At 37.2% G+C, this 20,370-nt stretch overlaps 2 protein-coding genes across 3 annotated transcripts in view; one reads left to right on the plus strand and one right to left on the minus strand.

The window, feature by feature from the left end:
- Positions 1 to 788: 788 nt before the first annotated feature.
- Positions 789 to 12,575, minus strand: LOC102605490 (ubiquitin domain-containing protein DSK2b-like). The gene is made up of 8 exons (XM_006343272.2): positions 12,159 to 12,575; positions 4,241 to 4,999; positions 3,181 to 3,392; positions 2,947 to 3,060; positions 2,323 to 2,381; positions 2,065 to 2,093; positions 1,460 to 1,546; positions 789 to 1,365 (listed from the first exon to the last, which is right to left on the minus strand). The coding sequence occupies exons 1-8, from the start codon at positions 12,439 to 12,441 to the stop codon at positions 1,217 to 1,219; spliced, it is 1,692 nt and encodes a 563-aa protein (XP_006343334.1). The 5' UTR covers positions 12,442 to 12,575; the 3' UTR covers positions 789 to 1,216.
- A 1,878-nt stretch (positions 12,576 to 14,453) lies between these two features.
- Positions 14,454 to 20,370, plus strand: part of LOC102605830 (uncharacterized) — a 25,716-nt gene continuing 19,799 nt past the window's right edge. Inside the window, exons 1-2 of one of the 2 annotated variants that reach the window (XM_006343273.2) lie at positions 14,454 to 14,638; positions 14,732 to 14,816. In XM_006343273.2, the coding sequence (XP_006343335.1) occupies positions 14,492 to 14,638; positions 14,732 to 14,816 (232 nt within the window). In that variant the 5' untranslated portion in view covers positions 14,454 to 14,491. The remainder of the gene's footprint in view (positions 14,639 to 14,731; positions 14,817 to 20,370) is intronic. The other variant, XM_006343274.2, reaches the window with a different exon arrangement.

Raw genomic sequence — 20,370 nt, forward strand, 5'->3', positions numbered from 1 at the left:
AATCAAAGAAGTCAAAAAATAATTTATGTATGAAAAAAATTGAAATATACCTTGAACTTTCTAGAAGAATCCTATATACCCCTAAATGATTTTAAAAAAAAAATTAAAAGTCAAAAATATAAGTTTAAAATTAATTTTTTCACTTCCGTTATATGAAGGGTATATGTGAGCTCATTTTGTAACGGTAGGGGTATATGTGAGCCGTTTGTATAACGGTAAGGGTATGTATGAGTCACTTTCATAACGAAGGGCATATCAGCTCCAAATATCAAAGTTGAGGGGTATATCAGACCCTTTTCCCTTTTAGATATAATGATCGAAAACACATTTGATTCATGAGTTTCATACCCTACCTATCAAATACCTCAACATGTTCCTTTCCTACTTGAACAATAGTACATAGATTCAGTGTTCGGTATCCGTAATGGAACCTGACTAATTTGAATCTATGCCACATAGGGGGATTGAGCGCCCTACCAATACTTGGGGCTCGAAATTGAGCCCTCTAATTAAAGACTAAAGGAGCTTCATCTACTGCACCACATCCTTTAGTGGTGTATTGCATGGCTTTACTTCATTGTAATTTGTTAAAGGTGCTCGTAGTAGAAAGAACTAACCCTCATAATAGTAAACAAACTTGTATTTTGTTTTAAAAGTAAAATGACATTTTCAAATAATACACTATATGATAGTAATTTTTAAGTCAAACTCATCCTTGGTGATGAAACATCTTGCTACCCTTTAAGTGACCACTGACCACCATACATTTCATTTCAACTAAATAAAGACTATTAAAGACTCTTCAACTAAATAATTGAATAACATTCATACAAACACTGAAACACATTATCCAAGCTTTTGAATAATAACTTCAGTGAGTTGAGATATATGACAACTGAAAATTAACTTAACGTCCAGAAAATCTCTTGCGGCCCACACATTGTAAAAGAGATACCAGAAGAAACGGGAGTTCGAACTATTTATGGGACCGATTTTAACATTGTATGTACAGACAACTCAAGAACTAGATCTTCCATCAGTTTACTTTAGTCCAAGTGAAAACAGAATAGGGGGCCAAAAGACGAGACGTGAGTTCAAAAATTGAACTTTCGAATATTTATTTCAAACAAGGACGCTGACGCTCCTTGTGTTCGAAATCAATCAATTTCATCAGAACCCCATCAGTTGTGTTGTCTTATAGAAGAGAAGACTAACACTATTGTCCAAGATTTCCAAGAAGTCGCTCTACTGCAGCATGAACATTGCCACCGGAGGCAGTCAGTGCCCGGATATTTTCTTGAGTGTCAAAGAAACCCATTTCTTGTAACTGTGTTAGCTGAGTAGCGTATAATTCCTCTGGGGGCACTGCAACAGAGATCAAGAGTGAAATTGAAAAATCGTTAAGTCGGAGGGAAAGAGAAAGAAAAACTGAAGAGAGAAAGCAAGAGATAAAAGTAACCATTAGATCTGATAGGGACACCCAAGCCCCCAGTCCCAAGTCCACCAAACATGTTCATAAGCATTTCCATTCCCGAGTTGTCAAGTGCTGCAATTATTCAAACCACCACATGATGTGAGTTAGCTAAAACATAATTTCATAAACAGAAATTACATCAACTTTGCCCTTCAACCCTAAATTTTATATGGTTATTAGATTCACTAGTTCCCTATATCGATTGTATCACTGACAATGAATAGCCGTCTCTTTAACAACCTGAATAAGGGTTTCACAGTCAAGAATCCAGTTTGAAACCCAAACTCCATAAAGCCAAATAAACTAATATACATAATGTCTCCGCATTGTAGATAAGAACTTGACAAATTAAGTGTCTATTTACAATAGGAATAATGTTCAGGAGAATTTGGAAGTTGAAGGTGTGGATTTCCCAGTGGACCCTATTGTACCAAGATAAGAGCAAACTTTGAAAACAAAAATGTTCCAGAAAAATTATATTCACCAAAACAACATTAATAACACAATAATACCAGCTATCATGCTCACTAGTTCAGAATGACTTGATTGAGGTGATAAAGAATATCAAGTTTGAAGAATAGGAAGTTTACCTGCTCCACCAGCATTTTGGCCCGGCTGTCTGCAAGTAGTAAAAGAAACTTTGTCAACACAGTAACAAGTTCGTCTCAACTAGATAGGATTTCTCCATCTTTTGGCAAGTAAAAATGAAAATTATGAAAGGAAAATTATTTTCTTCGGCAAGCTTATTTGTGAAAAAGGCAAGAGTTTGATAATTCAAGCAAATAAGCAACCCGTATAAGATTAATCATGAAGCATTTTTCCAGCCAAGAAACTAAGAACCAGCTTACTGGTTTGTTTGCTGACGCCCAAGTTGAGATGCAAGCCCTTGCTGGAAAGTCATAAGTTGCTAAAAAGAAAGAAAAAGATGTACAAGTCACAAGAAGGCAGATGGATTATAAAGGAACACTATAACAAAATCTCAGTCTCATACAAACATTAACAACCTCTTTTTGCACCCCACATAAAGCCGCTTCTCTTACCCAACATTCCAACAATAGCAGTTTAACCCCCCTACCACCTCCTTTTTTCTTTTTCTTCGGAGTTCCAAGTGGAGTTATCAGGATCAACTACCCCAGAACTACGGATTCACATATTGGTGTAATGTCATTGTGAAAGATAGTAATGAAAAAGAGTAGACGAGAATCTGTTTTTTTCTTAGTACTGTGTAGGCATCCGCTGTTTACTTGTATTTGGTTTACGGTCTCTTTGGGTCATTTCACACTCCCTATTAGGTTTATCTTGCACGTGGATGCACTCCTCTCAAGTGTAATTAATGATAAAAGTCACAAAAGTTGTACTGTTACCAAGCAAAACTGAATGAGATCACCCATGCCATTTAGTTGCTACATCTCATACACCAGATGCATATTTTAAGCAAGCAAGACCTTCTAAGTGTGGCAAGTATTCTTTACCTGCACTGTCTCAGGCGATGTCAATTGACGAATAAATTCAGGATTTTGCATCATTTCTCTGAGCTGTGGATTGGAATCAAGCATGCTTCTAAGCTGTGGATTCATCCCTAAAACCTAATCACCAGGTTAAATGAGAAACTTACTGTCAGTAGACAAAGAGAGTCAAAGGAAACAGAAATACAGCAAAACTAAACGACTGCATGCAAATTTTCAATCAGACAAATAAATAAATACCTGGTTCATGTACTGAGGATTTGAAAGGAGAGACTGCATCATCTGTGAGATGGCAGGGTTCTGCATCATTTGATTTAGCGAAGTGGAATCAGGCATGCCGCCTAGCATTTGCTCCAAACCTGGGGAACCAAGCCCACCTAGGCCAAGTGGTGCAGCCCTGGTATCCCCAGCAGTATTTGACCTAGCAGTGGTATTGGCTTGGGCAGCTCCAGCTGAAAAAGTCAATGTATAAGTAAAAACATAATCATATAATTCATACTTATCCAACAACATGGCTCTGTGAGAAATATAGTTCAAAAATAAGGCATGACAAAATGATTACCCAAGGATCCTAAGAGTACACCATAATTATGTCTACAACATGAAGGATTAAAATACCTCAAATCAACATTAAGAAGCTCACAAGAAACTTCAAAATATTTTAGTGGACGAAAAATTGAAAGGGAAGATAACCAATCTTTTATTGTTTTACAGTAAACAAAGGCAGCAAACAAATTTTGATAAGAAATTCATAGTGCTTGATGACCATTAAATTCAAGTTGTAAACACAAATTGCACAAGTTGAACTTCATGCCCAACCTTAGCAGAATGATGTACAAAAATATCTCAAGAAATACAAGAGAAAAAATAAGGTAGCTATTAATTGCAGGAGCATCCCAAGTTCAATAGAAGTCAAAACAAGAGATTAAGTAAACAGTTAAACTAAAAAATATAGAATAAAAGAAAACCAAAAAAAGTAAACAGTTAACTCTTTCGAGATGTTTTTAGGAGAAACAAAAATCAGTGCACATGATTAAGTATAGATTTGTATCATGTAACTTAACCTTTTGGTGTAAAAAGGAAAATGCAAATGAGGCAGAAACTTAACAAGAATTCATGCAGTCCCTCTAAAGTTTAGAAGAGGGCTATGCTTTTGGCTCTTTTGCCACTTGTACAAAAATCCCAGCACTACCTTTGTGCTGCTTTATGAATACAATTATTACCATTTAAGAAAAAAAGGTAAACAGTTTTACTCTAGCTAGTCAAAATGATTAAAGAATAAGAGATGATAAGAACTAACTGCCTGCAGATGCCCAAGGATTGGGAAGTGGATTAGTATTTGGGGCAGGCAGATTATCAGTAGTCTCAGAACCAGTAGTTGGAGGATTATTAGACTGCTGTCTGCCTTGTCCACCTTGTGCTCCCAAAAGAGCTGCAAACGGGTTAGACCCCGCATCATTTCGCGTATCTCCAGACAATGTTGATGCATTGAGGAATGGCTCCTGGACATTTTCATACATACGCCTCAGCATGTTAAATCCCTCCGGAGAAGATTCAATATTGCTCATGGCCCTGTCTGTATTGCGCATCATCTCACGCATAAGTTCAGGGTTTCGTGCAGCCTCCATTGTCTGTCGAAGAGTAGCAGGATCATTGAGTACGTGAGCAAGCTCCGGATTACGATCCATGATCTCTCGCATTTGGGGATTGTTCATGATCAAGTTGCGGATGGTTTCAGGGTTATTCATTAAATTCTGAACAAGAGGCATATTCATCATATCTCTCATCATGTCAGGGTTTTGAGTCAACTGCTGCTGGACCTGCTCAAAATCTGGAAGACCAGCTCCAAACAAACCACCGCCACCACCACTTCCAAGACCAGGAAACATTGAAGCTCCAAGGCCTGATCCTGGAAATGGTCCGCCTGCATCAGAAGCAGCATTTCTTGGTGCATTCTGAGCAGTATTTGGACCTCCAACATTGGTTGCACTTGCAGGGTTTGCAGAGGGAGCTGGGGGAGAACCTCGAACTAAATGAACCGTGTGATCTGCTTCCAGACCTATCAAGCACAAAGTTAAAATAAGCTAGATCACTACGATTATCACTGACAGCTTGATAAAATGTTACATGCAGATGCAAAAGCAGATATAACTGAAGTTTGGCACTGAGTGCTAATGGTGTACCACTTCTAAACTCAATCTTGAACATTTTGAAGTGATAATTAACCGATTGTGAACAACTTGACAGGCGTTAAGAGTATCTTCATGTAACAAATAATGCAGAAGTAGAAATTAATCACAGGGAAAAGAAGATATTCCTTCCATGAAAAACTGTGCGTCGCAAGGAGGGTGGAACCACACAATACATCCAACAAAGAGTCGCACAAGCCCCACTTTTACACCTCCACACTCAAAAAAGAAAAAAAGAAGATATAACATCAATACAACTTAGTGTCCCAAGGAAAGTGGAATCACATATTACATTCAACAAAAGTCATACAAGCCGCACTTTTCCCCCAGCTCGCTTCACATTTTTAGTGTTCTTTTTTTGAGAAGGGAAAAATCCAATGGCATCACATCTTTCCACTATATACTAAATACTAATGTAACTTTTCAATTAAAACTAGTACAAAGTCAAACACTATGATAGAGTGAACATTGTAAACAACAGAAAAGACCTCATGTCTCTTAGGTTTACATATACTTGTCAATTCATGCGACATCCCATTTAACAAGCTTTTTAGTTTTAAATGGTCTACTAGTACAGTATAGTTTAACAATAGCTTCCCACAAGTCAAAGCAATTACTTCAGAACTCCTTAGTTATCCCTTCAATATGCCAGACACTTGAGGCTAACAGCAGTGTACACATTCTACTAGTCAGTTTCTAAATTGATGGCACTAACAACCAAGCCAAGCCAAAGAAGATACTACTCCATCTCCCGGGTCAGCATGTTTGGCATTATCATGTGAACAATCCCAACATCAAACCTAAATCTTCCAAACAATCATTTTTCGAAACTAGGACTACCCCTCGATTATTTGGCAAACAGATCATGTGGCGTTCTTGCACATTGAACAAATCACTAATCCACTCCTCCCAGGCAGCACCTCACTTTCACTGCCTTGTTAACATGTTATCAAGTAAACCAAATGCCTATGTTCTTTTTATCAAGAAACACTCGTGTTGCTTAGAAGTAGATACTAAAAGGATATTAGCAGACTGTACACTTGCTACATATATCGAAGCCAACAAAGGGACACCGTGGCAGAAGTTTGGTCAAATCAGGAATGGAATCTGAATTCTAGAAGGCCCCTAAATGATTGGGAAATCCAAAGACTAGTAGAGTTCTTTAGAATCCTTGAGCAATTCAAAGGAACCTCTACCTCCCAAGATGGATTGATTTGGAATCATAACTGCCAAGGAAATTTCAGTGTGAAGAAGCTTACAAAAAGTTCAACCCTTTCACCTATCAGGTTACTGGCTGGTCATGAAAACTTATCTGGAAAGTTAAAATACCTTTTAAAGTGTCCTGCTTCACTTGGCTACCAGCAAAGCAGGCTGTTTCGACTCAGGAAAACCTCATGAAAAGGGGTATCCAACTGAGTCTTAGGTATTTCCTGTGTGGAAAAGAGGCTGAAACAGTCAACCACCTCTTTCTTCACGGTAGGATCACTAATATTTTGTGGAGCGATTTCGTCAATTTTAAGGGCCTACTTTGGGTGATGCCAAGAAATATTGTCCAGGCCCTGAAGATATGGAGTAGCTTTGCCTACATGTCTGGTCATAAAGAAAGATGGAAGATCATTCCCACCTGTATCTGGTGGTCTGTGTGGAAAGAGATGAACCTCAGATGCTTCCAGAACAAAAGTAACAACATCCAGAAGATGAAGATGAATTGCTTGGTTATATTTCATTTTTGGTGTAAACAGGAGTATATGGAAGATCTAGAATCAGTAATAATGCTTTTGGCACCTTGTAATTTTGTTATTTAGGATTGAAGATCTTCCTGATACTCTCCTTTATTTGTAATTAGTAAACCTGGTTTGATATTTTGGAATATAATACATGACTGTTACCTTCTCAAAAAAAAATTAATTTTTTTTTGAAGCCAATAGAACTCATTGCCTTCATCTTTGCCACTTCCATACATTTAACAGCAACAGCAATTCCCATTACGAGCATAATAATAAAGAAATATTAAATGTAATACCCTAACACAAAAATTCAATACAGAACCAACAACTACTACTACGCATCTATTTTGAAGCTAGTTGGGGAGACGGTCATTAGGTGTTTTGGAAGACGTAAGACGACAACGGCATTCCTCACTGAGGCAAGAGGCAAGACGCTCGCCTTTTAGAAGTGAGGCGCCAATTAATACCAAAAAGTTAAAATATTTAATTGCATATACAAATAACCAAAATCTAAATAGCAATAACATCTTACTATTTATAGGCAAAAAATTAATGTATTAATTATACATTAAATCTCAATAGCAATAACATCTTACTGTTTATAGGCAAAAACATCTTACTGTTTTTGCTTCTACTTTTGTAACTAATTTGCATCTTCTTGATGCCTTCAATGGAACAAATAATTCATCAAAAAAAAATAATGTATTAATCAGTATTCAACTAAACTCAATTGGGTAGAAAATACAAATAAATGGACTAGCAAATGAAAAGGAAAAAACTGGACATTAGCAGAAAATAGAAAAAAGAGGGAAGAAGAAGACGTGCAAGAAGAAAAAAGAAAACGAAAGAGCTGGAAACAGAGGAGAAAGGAAAAGAAGAAGAAAGAAGAAAAGAATCTGCCAGTACCCAGTTGGCAGAAACAAAGGAGAAAGAAGAAAAGAGAAGAAGCGTACCTTTGCACACAGCTGAAGTCTGAAGACAAAGATGGAGAACCAAGTTGAACACAGTCGCGTAATTGACTCAAAAGTGTTAAGTGGAAAAAAACTATAAAATTACATTTAAAATATTAAAAGCTGTGGTCTCTTTCTTTTTTAGAAAAAGCCTCAGCACCTCTGCTCGCCTTTTTCATATCTCTCGCCTCGCAACGAAAGGTGACACACCGACCCCTCACCTCTCGCCTAAGGAGCTAAGGCGAGCACCTTTGATAACACTCCGTCAACTTAGTCTTCAATATTCATTTCACACCTCCATTTGCCGGTTTCGTTCGATAACCAAATTGAAATCGCATGCTAACAATCCTCTATCAGAAGAAATATATATATCCATATGTAATGGTCTCAAAAGGGTTCGATACGAAGACCAACTAAGCAAGCCGGGAAATTTCAAATAAAACAATGGGAGACGTGGACGGTCAGGAATACCTCTGGCTTAATAAATTTGAATGGTGGAGATTTAAGGGTAGTCAATATAACAATCTAGCTAAAGCAGAGAGAGAGGCATAGTAGAATTCCGGATCCTTCACACCGTTCTTCTGAATTCCTTTCTCCTCTTCTCACTTCTTTCCTTTCGTTCTGCAGATTTGAAAGCTTTATCTGGTTGTTCAAAGTTCAAATTTCATTACTGTTTATTTCTTTTTCAGTTCAATTACCTTGTATTTGGTAGTTCTCTTTGTTGTTATTTTAAATACGGTAACCTACATCTACCAACCTCAACCCCTCTCCTTCGGAGTCAATAGTGGTCCTCTTCACTTCGCTCCCTTCCTGACCGACCCCAAACCCTCAACCTCAAGGTTGGAGGTGGAGGTAGCTTTCCACTTGAACTACCCTTTCTAGTCTCTTTGTAGTTTGAAGTTATACTTTCATCAATGAAAATCCCAGAAAATTGAGCCCCAATTGCATTTCACATGGTATCAAAGCATCGACTCTACAACCAGTGGGAAGTGGAAATGGCTGAGAAAATGTGGTTTACAGTTACGATTTGAGACTGAATAATTGGGAAAAGGCTCTTAAACAAGCACAGGGTAGGCTAGATAGATTGACCAGTTCGCAGGTAGATATGTGAGATAAATTGGACAAGATTGCAGAGAAGACAGGAATAGAATCAAAGATTGAGGCTTTGCAGGGAAATTCACTACATTTCTCGATCTTTTTTGTAAAATATATAGTCCTATGCCAACTGCAACTAAGACCTTATGTTAAAATCCTCTACATTCTCGATCTGTCTAAAATCTAAGTTGTGTGGACTCTCCATTTTTGTTGCCCCATCCCTGCCGACGCGAGATGGATCGGATACTTTGACCAGAGTCCAGGGACAATTTTTTTTTTTGGGGGGGGAGGGGGGGTTGAGATTTTGATTTCTCAAAATCAAAGATAAAATGAAATGACATACCTTCAATATTATAGTCCTTTTTAGCTTTTCCTCTTGGTCAATATTTGTTGCTTCATGTTTCTGGCCAAACGAAGAGAAACTAAGAATTCAAGCGGTTGTAATATAACTTCTGGAAGACATTAGCAATGATCTGTAAGGAGAGTTGGTGGAAGCTCTTGCTTGAATGACTTTCTTTTTCTTTTTTGAGGGGAAGAACCAGAGAGCATGAAAGAAGAAGTTGGGGACTTGGGGAAGACGACCTAGAAGATCTTTATAACTCTACTTTATAATTTTGGAATTCTTTTAGCCAAATCCCAGCACCTAGATTTGTACCCCGAATCTTAAAATTAAAATTTCGCCGAATCCGACCCTCGGATTCACAACCATGTTGGATACCCGCACCGAGTCCGAGCAACTTAGTCTAAAATGACAGGCCTAGAAATGAAGTTTAAAGTAGGGAAGAGCATCATCCACCACACACAATAGATACCTTGAAGAAAAGTTGATCAGGCTGGCTCAAAAGGGATCTGCTGAAGTGTACCTTGAGAAGTTTGAAGGCATTGGGGTGCAGATGACTGATCCGCAGTACAACACGTCAATAATGCCTACTTTCTTTCAAGTTTCACAGATGGACTAAAAGAAGAAATTAAGATGTCTATGAAGGTAATTAGGCCTACCACTTTGACCAAACAATTTAGCAGGCAAGATTGCAGGAAAAGGCATTTGAGGCTTACCTTAAAAGGAGCAAAGTGGTCTTTAAAACTTCTACCTCCCAGCTATATTCTCAACCCATTCATAATCCTAGTACACTACAAATATTGGAAAATAGTGCAATTATAGCCTAGTTCATGAAAATGTGTCTACTGGTGCTGAACTTTCACAAGGTTTAACTGCTTGGGCTGATGTAAACATGCATGTGGCAGAGAACTATATTGCTTCAATCCATATAGATATGTCTGACAACACTACTATTGCAGCAGGAAATGAAAGTAGTAATGGTTTTATCTCTCGTGGCCAAGGTGGACCAGACATGGTTTTTTTTTTTTTTTTTGAGAAGGATGGACCAGACATGGTTGAGATCAAAGTAGAAGTTGTAGATCTTCCTAAAGACTATGGTGATAGTACTGAAAAGCATGTTGGAACAACTCCAGACACAAACATCTTATTTAGCAAACGGAAAAGGCAAAATCAAGAGTTTTGGCATTAGAGGTTTAGGAAGAATTGTGCGTAAGGATGATGAGACTGACAGACAAGAAGGCTAAGGACTTCGGATTCCAAGGAGATTCATGATATTCCAGAAGAGGAAAGTACACCCAACCATTTACACTTGTAATGCCTTGCTACACAACATGTGGGAAGAAGTGAAAGGTTTTTATGATAAGTTGCTAACTAAGAAGCTAATAGGCAGTTTCTGATTTTCTGTGCTGATTACAGAATTCACATTCTCTATTAGCACATCCCCCCAGGGTGCTCTTCATTCAGGCTCTCTGAAGGGACCTCCAGATGAAGATGAAAGGGAGCCTTGGGTATGTCTTAGGTATCATAAATGCAAACTCCAGATTACGGAAATGAGAGCTATATTGGAGCTGCACAATATGACAATCTGGGAAAGAACCAAACATAAAGGTATATGATGCGGAAGGTATAAAGAATGAGCACCCGCTTCCTTGAATCACACCTATGGTTGTTTATGTTGGCGGTCAAAATTTGTACCAAGTTTTAGCCAGAATCCTTCGATTAGAAAGTTTGTCCTTATATGCAGACTCTCAAAGTGACGGGTTTATTTCTGTTGTCATAGATTTTTCATGTGAGAACTTGCAAAAAATGGTATATGAATTACACACTAATTTTTTATTTTTTTTTGAAATAGGTAACTTTGTATTATATCACAAAACAGTACATGGTACACACACTAATAAATTCAACGACGAAAGCTGGCAATATTGGTACAACAGGACTATTTTAGGACAATTAGCAGAACGGGTAATTTACTGATGAGACTAGCGTATTTCCTATGCGCGTAGACAATGATGTCTTTCGTGTGGGTTTCTTCGCTCATGCATCTGGTGCAGTGTTACATAATGTGGCTAACATGCATGCCCATCCAACTGTTGGACACTTAGCTATAGCAAATTCACACTATGGAATTGAATTATAAAGGACAATTTAACTGCGGAAAAACACAACGCAATTGATCTAGTAAGCATCAATTACATCTTCTAGAGCTTAACCATGAGGTCCCAAAAGTCCTTGGGTATGAACAAGTATGCAAAAGGGGAACATTGAAGAAGGGTTGATTATTGCATCATCTTGTCCTCTAGGTTCCAATATCCTAGTTTCTACCGTTGGGAACTAATGGATCCATACATGATCATATAAATGAGAATGAAAATTTACATGTAAAATATACGTGACTTTTAGGAAAAGGCCAATTTCAAGTTGGAAGTATTATCATGATCCAGATGAGTAGATCAAGCTAAATAGGGTCACATGGGAACCATCGTCAAGGGATTAGACCACACCCCTCATATAAACACAGTGAAATTACTGTGCAGAGGCGGGAAACATTTTGGAAATTTCGTCTCTCTATCTATCTATCTATCTATCTCAATTCATTTCCTCTTCTCTATTCATGTGCTCTTCATCATCATAGCTGAGCTATCTTCTTACACGCAAGTACGAGGTATCTTTGTGGATCAAATTAATGGTGATGTTCTTAGATTGAGTTTGCTTCTAATTAGTTCTATTCTCTGCACTTCCATTTTAATTCCTTCTTTCTATTGAGCTGTACTAATTCTGTCATCACAATTTCAACGCTGAATTATAACTGAAAACAATTAAACTCAAATAAAATCTCCAAATATATTAATCACACACCAGCAATTCATCAGCTCTGCCATAAAATAAAAAAATAAAAAGCCTATAATTAACATACCGTAGCTTTCTAGTGTTTGCTCGTCCTTTAAGATCCGGCCTTTATAGATCAATCTCTGTTGTTCAGCAGGAATGTTGGCTTGTTGTGCAAGAATAGACTTGAACGATCCGACGGTAGAATCGAGGCTGACCTGCACAGAGAATTTCGTGCCGCTAGAACATCGGATGTTGATTGTAACACCTCCGCCGGCACCGGCACCGGCACCGGCGCCGGTGTTACTCACCTTGTTTGAATCGCCGCCGTCTCCCGCCGGAACACTAGCATCTCCGCCTCCCATACTCATACTCCTCCCTTATTGCAATTTGGGAGGTAAAAATTCAGTTGAATTGAAGAAAGCAAAATGCAAACAAAGTACAAGCCCTATCTGTGGAATTTTTTTCAAGAGAACTGAAGTTAGCTTTTAATTTATTGATGGTAACAAATAACAAAAACAAAAGCAATAATTATTTTTCCTATTTTTGGTTTAGACTTTGGAGGAAAATTGACTCATGGATGATATCATATACTCTAATACTATTTCCGTCCATTTTTAATTGTTATTTCTTTTTTTAGTCAAACGATAATAATTTTGATCAATATTATATTTTTTCATTGATATGCAAAAAATTAGAATGTATTGTACTTTTTGTATAGTTTTTGAATATCTAAATTTTTTGTTTAAAATATTAAATTAATGTAATCTAATTTAACTTTGAAAATTAGTCAAATTGACTTTCGAAAAACGCAACATGACAATTAAAAGTGGAAAAAGAAGTATTTAGTTGTTTATTTATTTTCACATCTTGTGTACATTATCTCTGACCATTTTGGTTTCACGTTGTGTGGGCTTCATTCGGGAAAATACTGAAATTTGTTATCGTATTTTAGTGAGCGTTTATTGTGAATTTTTTTTAAAAAAATCAATCTATTACGAGTTAAAAATGATATTTGAAAATTGAAGTTGTGTTTGGATATGAATACAAATAAAAAAATATTTGTGAATTTTAGTGATTAATTTGAAGTGAAAAATGTGAAAACAATTTTTTAGTTTGAAAAATGGTAAGACATAAAATTCTAAAAAAAGATGAGAATTATTCATGATCAAACAGACAATAAACTTGTCACGTATTACAATCATACATGTGATACTTTTATCAACCCGCTAATTTTTACGAGATATAATAAATTCCATCTTATCTGTTGATGTATTGTATGAAAGCGAATGTATATCGTTTAATCACATGTAAAAGTCAATGAAAAGTACAAAAATACTGATCATCATAACTTAATCATATGTTTGTCTTTTTCACAACATTTTAATCGTTTCCTAAAAGTGAAATTATGAGTTAATATTTTTTTCTTAAAATGAAGAGATCTATTAAAGATAATACGAAATAACGACAATCTAATTATTTTTCCCTTGCGATAGAATCTCGCATCATTACAGACATATCAAGTTCGTGTATATATTTATTATAATAATGAGGTATTTGTCAAAATTGTGGAGAAAATATAATTTAATTTTTTGAAAAACACATGTAAAAATTAATTCTCCTGTTTTTAATTAAGATTTGGTGAAACATTAGCTCATGGATAACATCAAATATTTATTACTTTAAGATAAAAATAAATATCATGTTTTTATCTACTAATACGTTTTAAAAAGTAAATGCGTATCGTCCAATCACATGAAATGGTTTATTGAAACGTCCAAAATTAGTATCTATTAATTATATAAAAACCCCAAAAAATATTTTAACTTAATTATAAATTCATCTTCCCTACATCACTTTTACCACTTTTAAGAGTGACAATCTTAAAATGAAGTGAATTGTTAAATGTGGTGTGAGATAAGGCTAATTATGTTTTTAGCTTTATAAAATTAGTTTATCATGGATGTATCAGATTCGTATATATGTATATTATATAATAAGATATTTGTCAAAATAATAAGTAATGTAAAATTTCATTTTATGAGTAGTGATCAACGATTTAGGAGAGCATTTATAAATATTTGAATTGAGAGGTTTTCATTTTCTACTTTTCTATTTTTTTTTCCATCTATCTTAACTTTGGTATATGGAAGCTGATCGAAACATGGCAAAAGTATAAAATAACTCTTTTGGTCTCAATTTATATGACACAATTAAATTTTTAAGATATAAATTTCTAAATTTTGACTGTAAATTCAGACATTGAAGCAATATGTTTTTTTTGATTATTTTTATATATATTTAAAAATTATATAATTACCGTAAATAAAAACAATTAATAACTTAAAATATTTAAAAAACCTATTAAAAGAAAAATTTAATCATTTATTCTTTTCTATTGTTTTTGGTCTCACTTCTCAAATGCCCCCCTCTCTTCTCCAATTGCTGTTGTACAGAACAGTAGAGTTCTCAAGTTTCATGGCTGCGATATCAAACTTGACAAGAGAAAATGTCTTACTCTCGCGCCTCAAACTCAAAGCCCTTGTGTACCTGCAGGTGCCGTGCTGGGTAAACTCGTTCTATTACATGCTGTTTTTTTTCTTCTTCTTTCAGGCATATTGTCGAACAGTTTGTAACATTTGCTGAATTGTGTTGTTTCAGAAATTTAAACAACACACTTTTGCTGAATGTGAACGAGAGTCTCAGGTTTCTGCTGATTCAGGTATCGAGTCAGTGGTAGAAGCAGGTAAACATAAGCTTAATACATTTTGAAGCTTTCTGCTTTTTGTGCGGTTTTGCTTTTTAAAAGTTATGTTGTTCTGTTGTAACTTTGCCTATCTGATTGGTAACTTTGCCCATCTGATTGCTTTTTAGAAGTTATGTTGTTCTGTTGTAACTTTGCCTATCTGATTGGTAAAGGTGTAAGCTTGGTTAACTGAGGAAGGCGGTTGCAGTAGGTTGATAGTTAAGGTAAAAGATTGCAACAACAAGTGGGATCACAGGAGGGTAGAGTGAACATAGACATTACTCCTACCTTGTAGAGATAGAGATGTTGTTTATGATAGATGCACGTCTTAAAATAAAGCATTTCAAAGCAGTATGAGAAAGAGGAATATAGAAATGAAAGCAGTAACAACGACGAAATAATATGAAATAGAAAACAATACACAACATATGGATGAAAGAACGGTAACAACAACCAAATAATGCCAAATCAAAGCACAAACAAACACATGTGATAACTAAAATCGAAGAACGTGAAACTAAGAGAATATTGCTAATACTACTAGTAAGAAAGTAGGTACATGTACGACCACCAAACCTATCTCGCAGGAAAGCAAGAGAATGCTCAACTACCAACTAACCTTCTCTTCTAATCCGCGCCCTCCAAACCTACCTATCTAAGCTCATGTTCTCGGTAAGCTCAAGATGCGCCATATCCTGGCTAATCACCTTCCGCCAATACTTCCTTGGTTTTACACGATTAGATATTGAGAGGATTCAATGTGCTTTCTATTGAGTAGAATTGCTGAATATATAGGATGTTGTTTACAACAAACTACAGAAGAATAGGGAGATAATATAGCTAACAACACTTAGTCATATTATCCTAAAAAGTATCTCACAAAACTTACCTATCCTGGCTAGTTGAGATCACTATCCTAACTTATAGTGATTGAACTTTATCTCTAATATCCCCCCTCAAGCTAAGAAGGTGTTTCCAAGATTCTTAGCTTGCCTCTGATGAGTTGAAACCGGCTGGCGGACAAAGGGTTAGTAAGTATATTTGCTAATTGATTGATAGAGGATATAAACTGCACTGATATATGACCAACCTTGACTTGTTCTCTGACAAAGTGAAAATCAACTTCGCATGCTTCGTTCGAGCCTTAAAACATGGATTAACTGGTAGATATGAAGCTCTCACACCAGATGATTGTGGAATTATGGATTGTTTGTTTAAGCTCTTGAAGAAGAGAATGAAGCCAAATTACTTTTGTTGCGGTATTTGTGACCGATCGATACTCAGCCTTGATTAATGATTGAGCAACTGTTGGTTGCTTCTTAGCTTCAAGGCTGTTCTGGGTACATTTTTCTAGGTATTGTAGAAGGAGAATGTTGTGGGTTTGGGGGAACGGGAGAAAAAAACCTCGACCATGATATTAAATTTCATCCTATATACACAACAAAACCTCCTGTGGATCTCCTATCATTTGTGTTGCCTTCCTAATCAACATCACAAAAACCTTGAAGTTGGGAGCTGGGTGAGAAGTAATAAACAGTCCTTGGTGCAAGGTGGCTTTGACACATCGAAGAACACTTTTGCAGGCTGTCCAGTGAGTGGTTGTTGGTGCGGATAAATTTTTTCGTAATTTGTTCACAGCAGAAGCCAAGTCTGGACGAGTTAGACGAGCGTATTGTAGTGCTCCCACTATTTTCATATAAATCCTGAGATCAACCAGCGGTTCGCCTTCTTGAAGTTGCAGGTTATATGTGCTAGCCATAGGAAACTTGACAAGTGTGGTATTTTCCATGTGAGTAGTGGTGAGAAGATCCTGAAGGTTTTTTTGCTGAGAAAGAATAATACAATTGTTGAGATATCTAACTTTGATTCCCAGGAAGTAGTGAATTTTTCTGAGATCTCGCAACTTGAATTCATTGGACAATTGAGTTATGCATGTGTGAACTGCATTTGAGTTACTCCTTTGTGATGATAATATCATCGGCATAGATGCGGATATAAAGAATATCACTGTTTTGGTGTTTGATAAAGAGCGAGGAGTGAGTAATAGAGCCTGCAAAATCAATGGTTAGAATATAAGAACCGAGCCTGTGATACTAAACGCGTGGGGCTTGTTTAGGGATGGCAAATGGGAGGGGCGGGGCTGGTGCGGGTGCGTGTGCAGGTGCGGGTTAAACCCGCATAAACCCGCAAAGTCTTTACCCCGCCCAGCTCCTTCCCGCATAGCATGATTATTTTTTGTTTCCCCGCCCCGCCCCGCTCCACATGAACCCGCCCCTCCCCGACTGACAATGCTTAATTCTTTTGTTGAAGGCAGTGTGTTATTTAAATAGCTATGATGCGGATTTCAAAGGTGGTATCTTTCACTTCAAGGATGGAGAACCTGCAGACATTAAAAACACTAACATCTTTTAACATCTTTTAACTCAAGTTATATTCATTCACCAAATTGACTAAAAATCATTAAAAACACTAACAACTTTTAACTCACATTGCTATACTTGTAAAAATAAAATAAAATTCTACACAAACTATATGCACAGAAAGTTGAAACACCAAAACTGATTCTGAACATATATTTCCATCCAACTCCACATATGAAATCCAAGAATTTTTTAACTTCAAGAATTGAGATTCCAATTACAAGAGATTGCTAATCACATTCTTGGATGTTAGACTACTAATCACATTCAACAAAAGCAAAAGACTCTCCAGGGCCCTACTAATCACATTCAACAAAATAAAAAAACTCTCCATGCCCTGTTACAACAATAAGGATTCCAAACAGCAAACCTAAAGCAACCGTCTTTATAACTTAAAGCAACAATTTTTTCTTGTTCTCTTTAAATTAGTAAATGGCATCAATAATTTGTGGGTTAAGACTTGGCCAACACTTGACGTAGAAGAAGTTTTAGAAGATTGAAGGTTGGTGAAGAAGAACCTAGCTCGTATGCAAATTTGCTTGGTTGGAGGTTTAATGAAATGGGTTGATTATTAGTCAACTCAATAACACAGTAAATTTCTTTAATTGAGCCATAAAAAGCTCTCAGGCACACTTCCCTAGGCAAACTTTCAGAAGTCCCTTCTGGGCTTTTGAATTCCTTTCCGGTGGTCTTCCACCATCGGAGACCCCATTTTTCCTTCTAAAAAACTTCTACAAATCTCTTCCATTTTTTCCAGAAATGGATAACCAACTTTTCTTCAGAATGGGGGTGAAGTCTTTTGATATCACAGCCTCTTTCTCAGGCACAGATACCTGGTTTGATTGGGTGGAGAGATCACGATTAACTGTGAGGAGGATGTCAATTAGCAGGGGAGTTCTTTTATGGCTGTGCAAAAGGTTGCAAGAAGCCTCGGGCAATGAGGGGAAAATCTTCAAGTCATGGAGATGCAGAGACATGGCAACCTACATTTACTGCACTCAGAAGTTCAATAAATATGGTCGTTACATCTCAATAATAGCTGTTACGGGCCAGAACAGAACAATCATCATTCTTCCAGAGAATCAATTTAATGAGGGGTGGGGGAGACTGGTCCACAAAATTGAAGATTTTATTAATAAAGTGTCAAATACACATGGCACTTTTGTTACAGAAGGGGATACAAGGTGGAACACTATAGTGGGGGGGGGGCTAATTACAAAAAAGCTATTACAAAACTGAAATGGGAGCAGCGAATGCTTGAAGCTAGAAAAGAACCCATCAACGTGGCAAAATCTGTCGGTCAGGAGGATAATGCTCAGCTACGAAGATGTTTGGTTGGGAGATTCATTGGAGGAGAAGAGGCCCCAACACGCAACGATGTTAGAAAATGGGCAGTTCAAAGCTGGAAAGGAGTAGCAAACATCCAGGTGTATGACATGAATCAATTTCCTTTTTGAGTTTCAGTCAAGAAGAGCAGCAGAACATATTCTGATGGGAGAATGGAAGAGACAAGACCAAATTCTCAAACTGGACTGGTGGCATCCAACAAAGGGAGTTTTTCCTGATACAACAAAATTCGACTGGTATTGGATCAGGGTCTTGGGACTTCCTCTGCATCTATGGAACTCTGAAACAATGAGAAAGATAGGAGACAAATGTGGAGGCTGGCTGGAGAATGAAGAAGAAACGGAGCTCAAAAACCACTTACGGTGGGCCAGAATCAGAGTTAAAGGGCCTAGAGAAAAAATTCCACCATCCATAGAAGTTGAGGACGAAAACCTAGTTTTCTCAATGCCGGTATGGTGTGAAGAACCAGCAACCTACCGAAAAAAAATACTGGAGAAGATGATTGTTGAAACCAGTAGCCAAGGAGAGAGGTCAAATCCTAGTATATCTAGAGCTACAGAGGATATTCACCAAAAAGGGAGAGAGGATGCAGAGAGATACATTTCAGATATCGATGTATACAAAAAAGGAATGTCCTTTGCTGACACAAGGCATGTGACCACAGTTGGGACCTTTTCAAGAGAGAGATTGAAGTGGGTTGGGGGTCCCAGTAGCAGTAGAGGACAGCTGGAAAAAGGAGTAAGGGAAGAAAGAGAAAAGAACCCTTCAGTTTATTTAAGTGGTGGGCCAGATGGTGGAAAGTCCATTCCTTTTAAATCAAATAAACAGAAGGATAAAATAGATCCAAAAGAAATGGGCCCAGAACAAAAACAAAAACTCTTCACAGAGCCTTTTGTTGAGCTCATTAGTATGTCAAATTCAGAAACATGCCGCTGTGCTAACTTCGTCGAATTCGAAGGTGAGGGAGAACTGGATGGGACAGGAGTAACAAGAATGGAAACAAGGGAGAAAGAGCAGGACAATCAATTACAATCACATGCAAGAATTCAGGAGGAAGGGGGATCAATAAGGCAGAACAACCCAACTCAAATTAATGGAGAATGAGAGATGGATTTTTCAAACTCTCTCGTGGTTATGTACACAGAGCCAGAACCTTTACAGGTTGACAATAGCACACATGAGGAGGACCTAGCTGCAAATGCCACGGAATGGTTCCAAGCGAACATGATAAAATTAGGTCAACAATTTGGTGTCGATTTTAAATGATGCAAAAATGAAGCGTATACCATGTTAGCTAAGCTAGACCAAAGGAGGGAAAAGGAGATTGGAAAAGGGGAGAAGATGAAGACAATAAAATCTAGCAATGATGTCCCAAAAGAGGTGAGAAATCTGTTCTTTGATATGAATTTCAAAAACGGGGAACCAAGATCTAGTGGGAGGGCTTTAGCTCTAACCAATCAATGAGAGTTAAAATAATCTCATGGAATGTGAGGGGGCTGAATGGGAGTGATAAAAGGGACACTGTTAGGAAACTAATACATCAGTGGGAGGCAGATATTTATGTATTAGTTGAGACAAAGCTGGAGGGTAATATTGATGGATTAATACCGAACATATGGGAAAATAGATGGATGGGAGAAGTTCATAAGGAGGCAATGGGGAGCAGTGGGGGGATTGCAATTTTGTGGGATAAAAGGGTATGGAAGGGGGAACTGGTGGAGATTGGCAGGCAAAGCTTAACTGGGAAATTCACAGGGGTAAGTGAAGACTTCAGTTGGCACATAACT

Source organism: Solanum tuberosum, unplaced genomic scaffold (assembly GCF_000226075.1).
Source record: "Solanum tuberosum cultivar DM 1-3 516 R44 unplaced genomic scaffold, SolTub_3.0 scf00039, whole genome shotgun sequence".
Lineage (NCBI taxonomy): Eukaryota > Viridiplantae > Streptophyta > Magnoliopsida > Solanales > Solanaceae > Solanum > Solanum tuberosum.

Coding starts and splice junctions, on each gene's coding strand:
- LOC102605490 (XM_006343272.2), bottom strand. CDS start 12,441: ATGAGTATGGGAGGCGGAGATGCTAGTGTTCCGGCGGGAGACGGCGGC. Junction 2,094..2,322: donor GGGCGTCAGCAAACAAACCA/GTAAGCTGGTTC, acceptor TACTACTTGCAG/ACAGCCGGGCCAAAATGCTG. Junction 1,366..1,459: donor TGTCCCTATCAGATCTAATG/GTTACTTTTATC, acceptor TCTCTGTTGCAG/TGCCCCCAGAGGAATTATAC.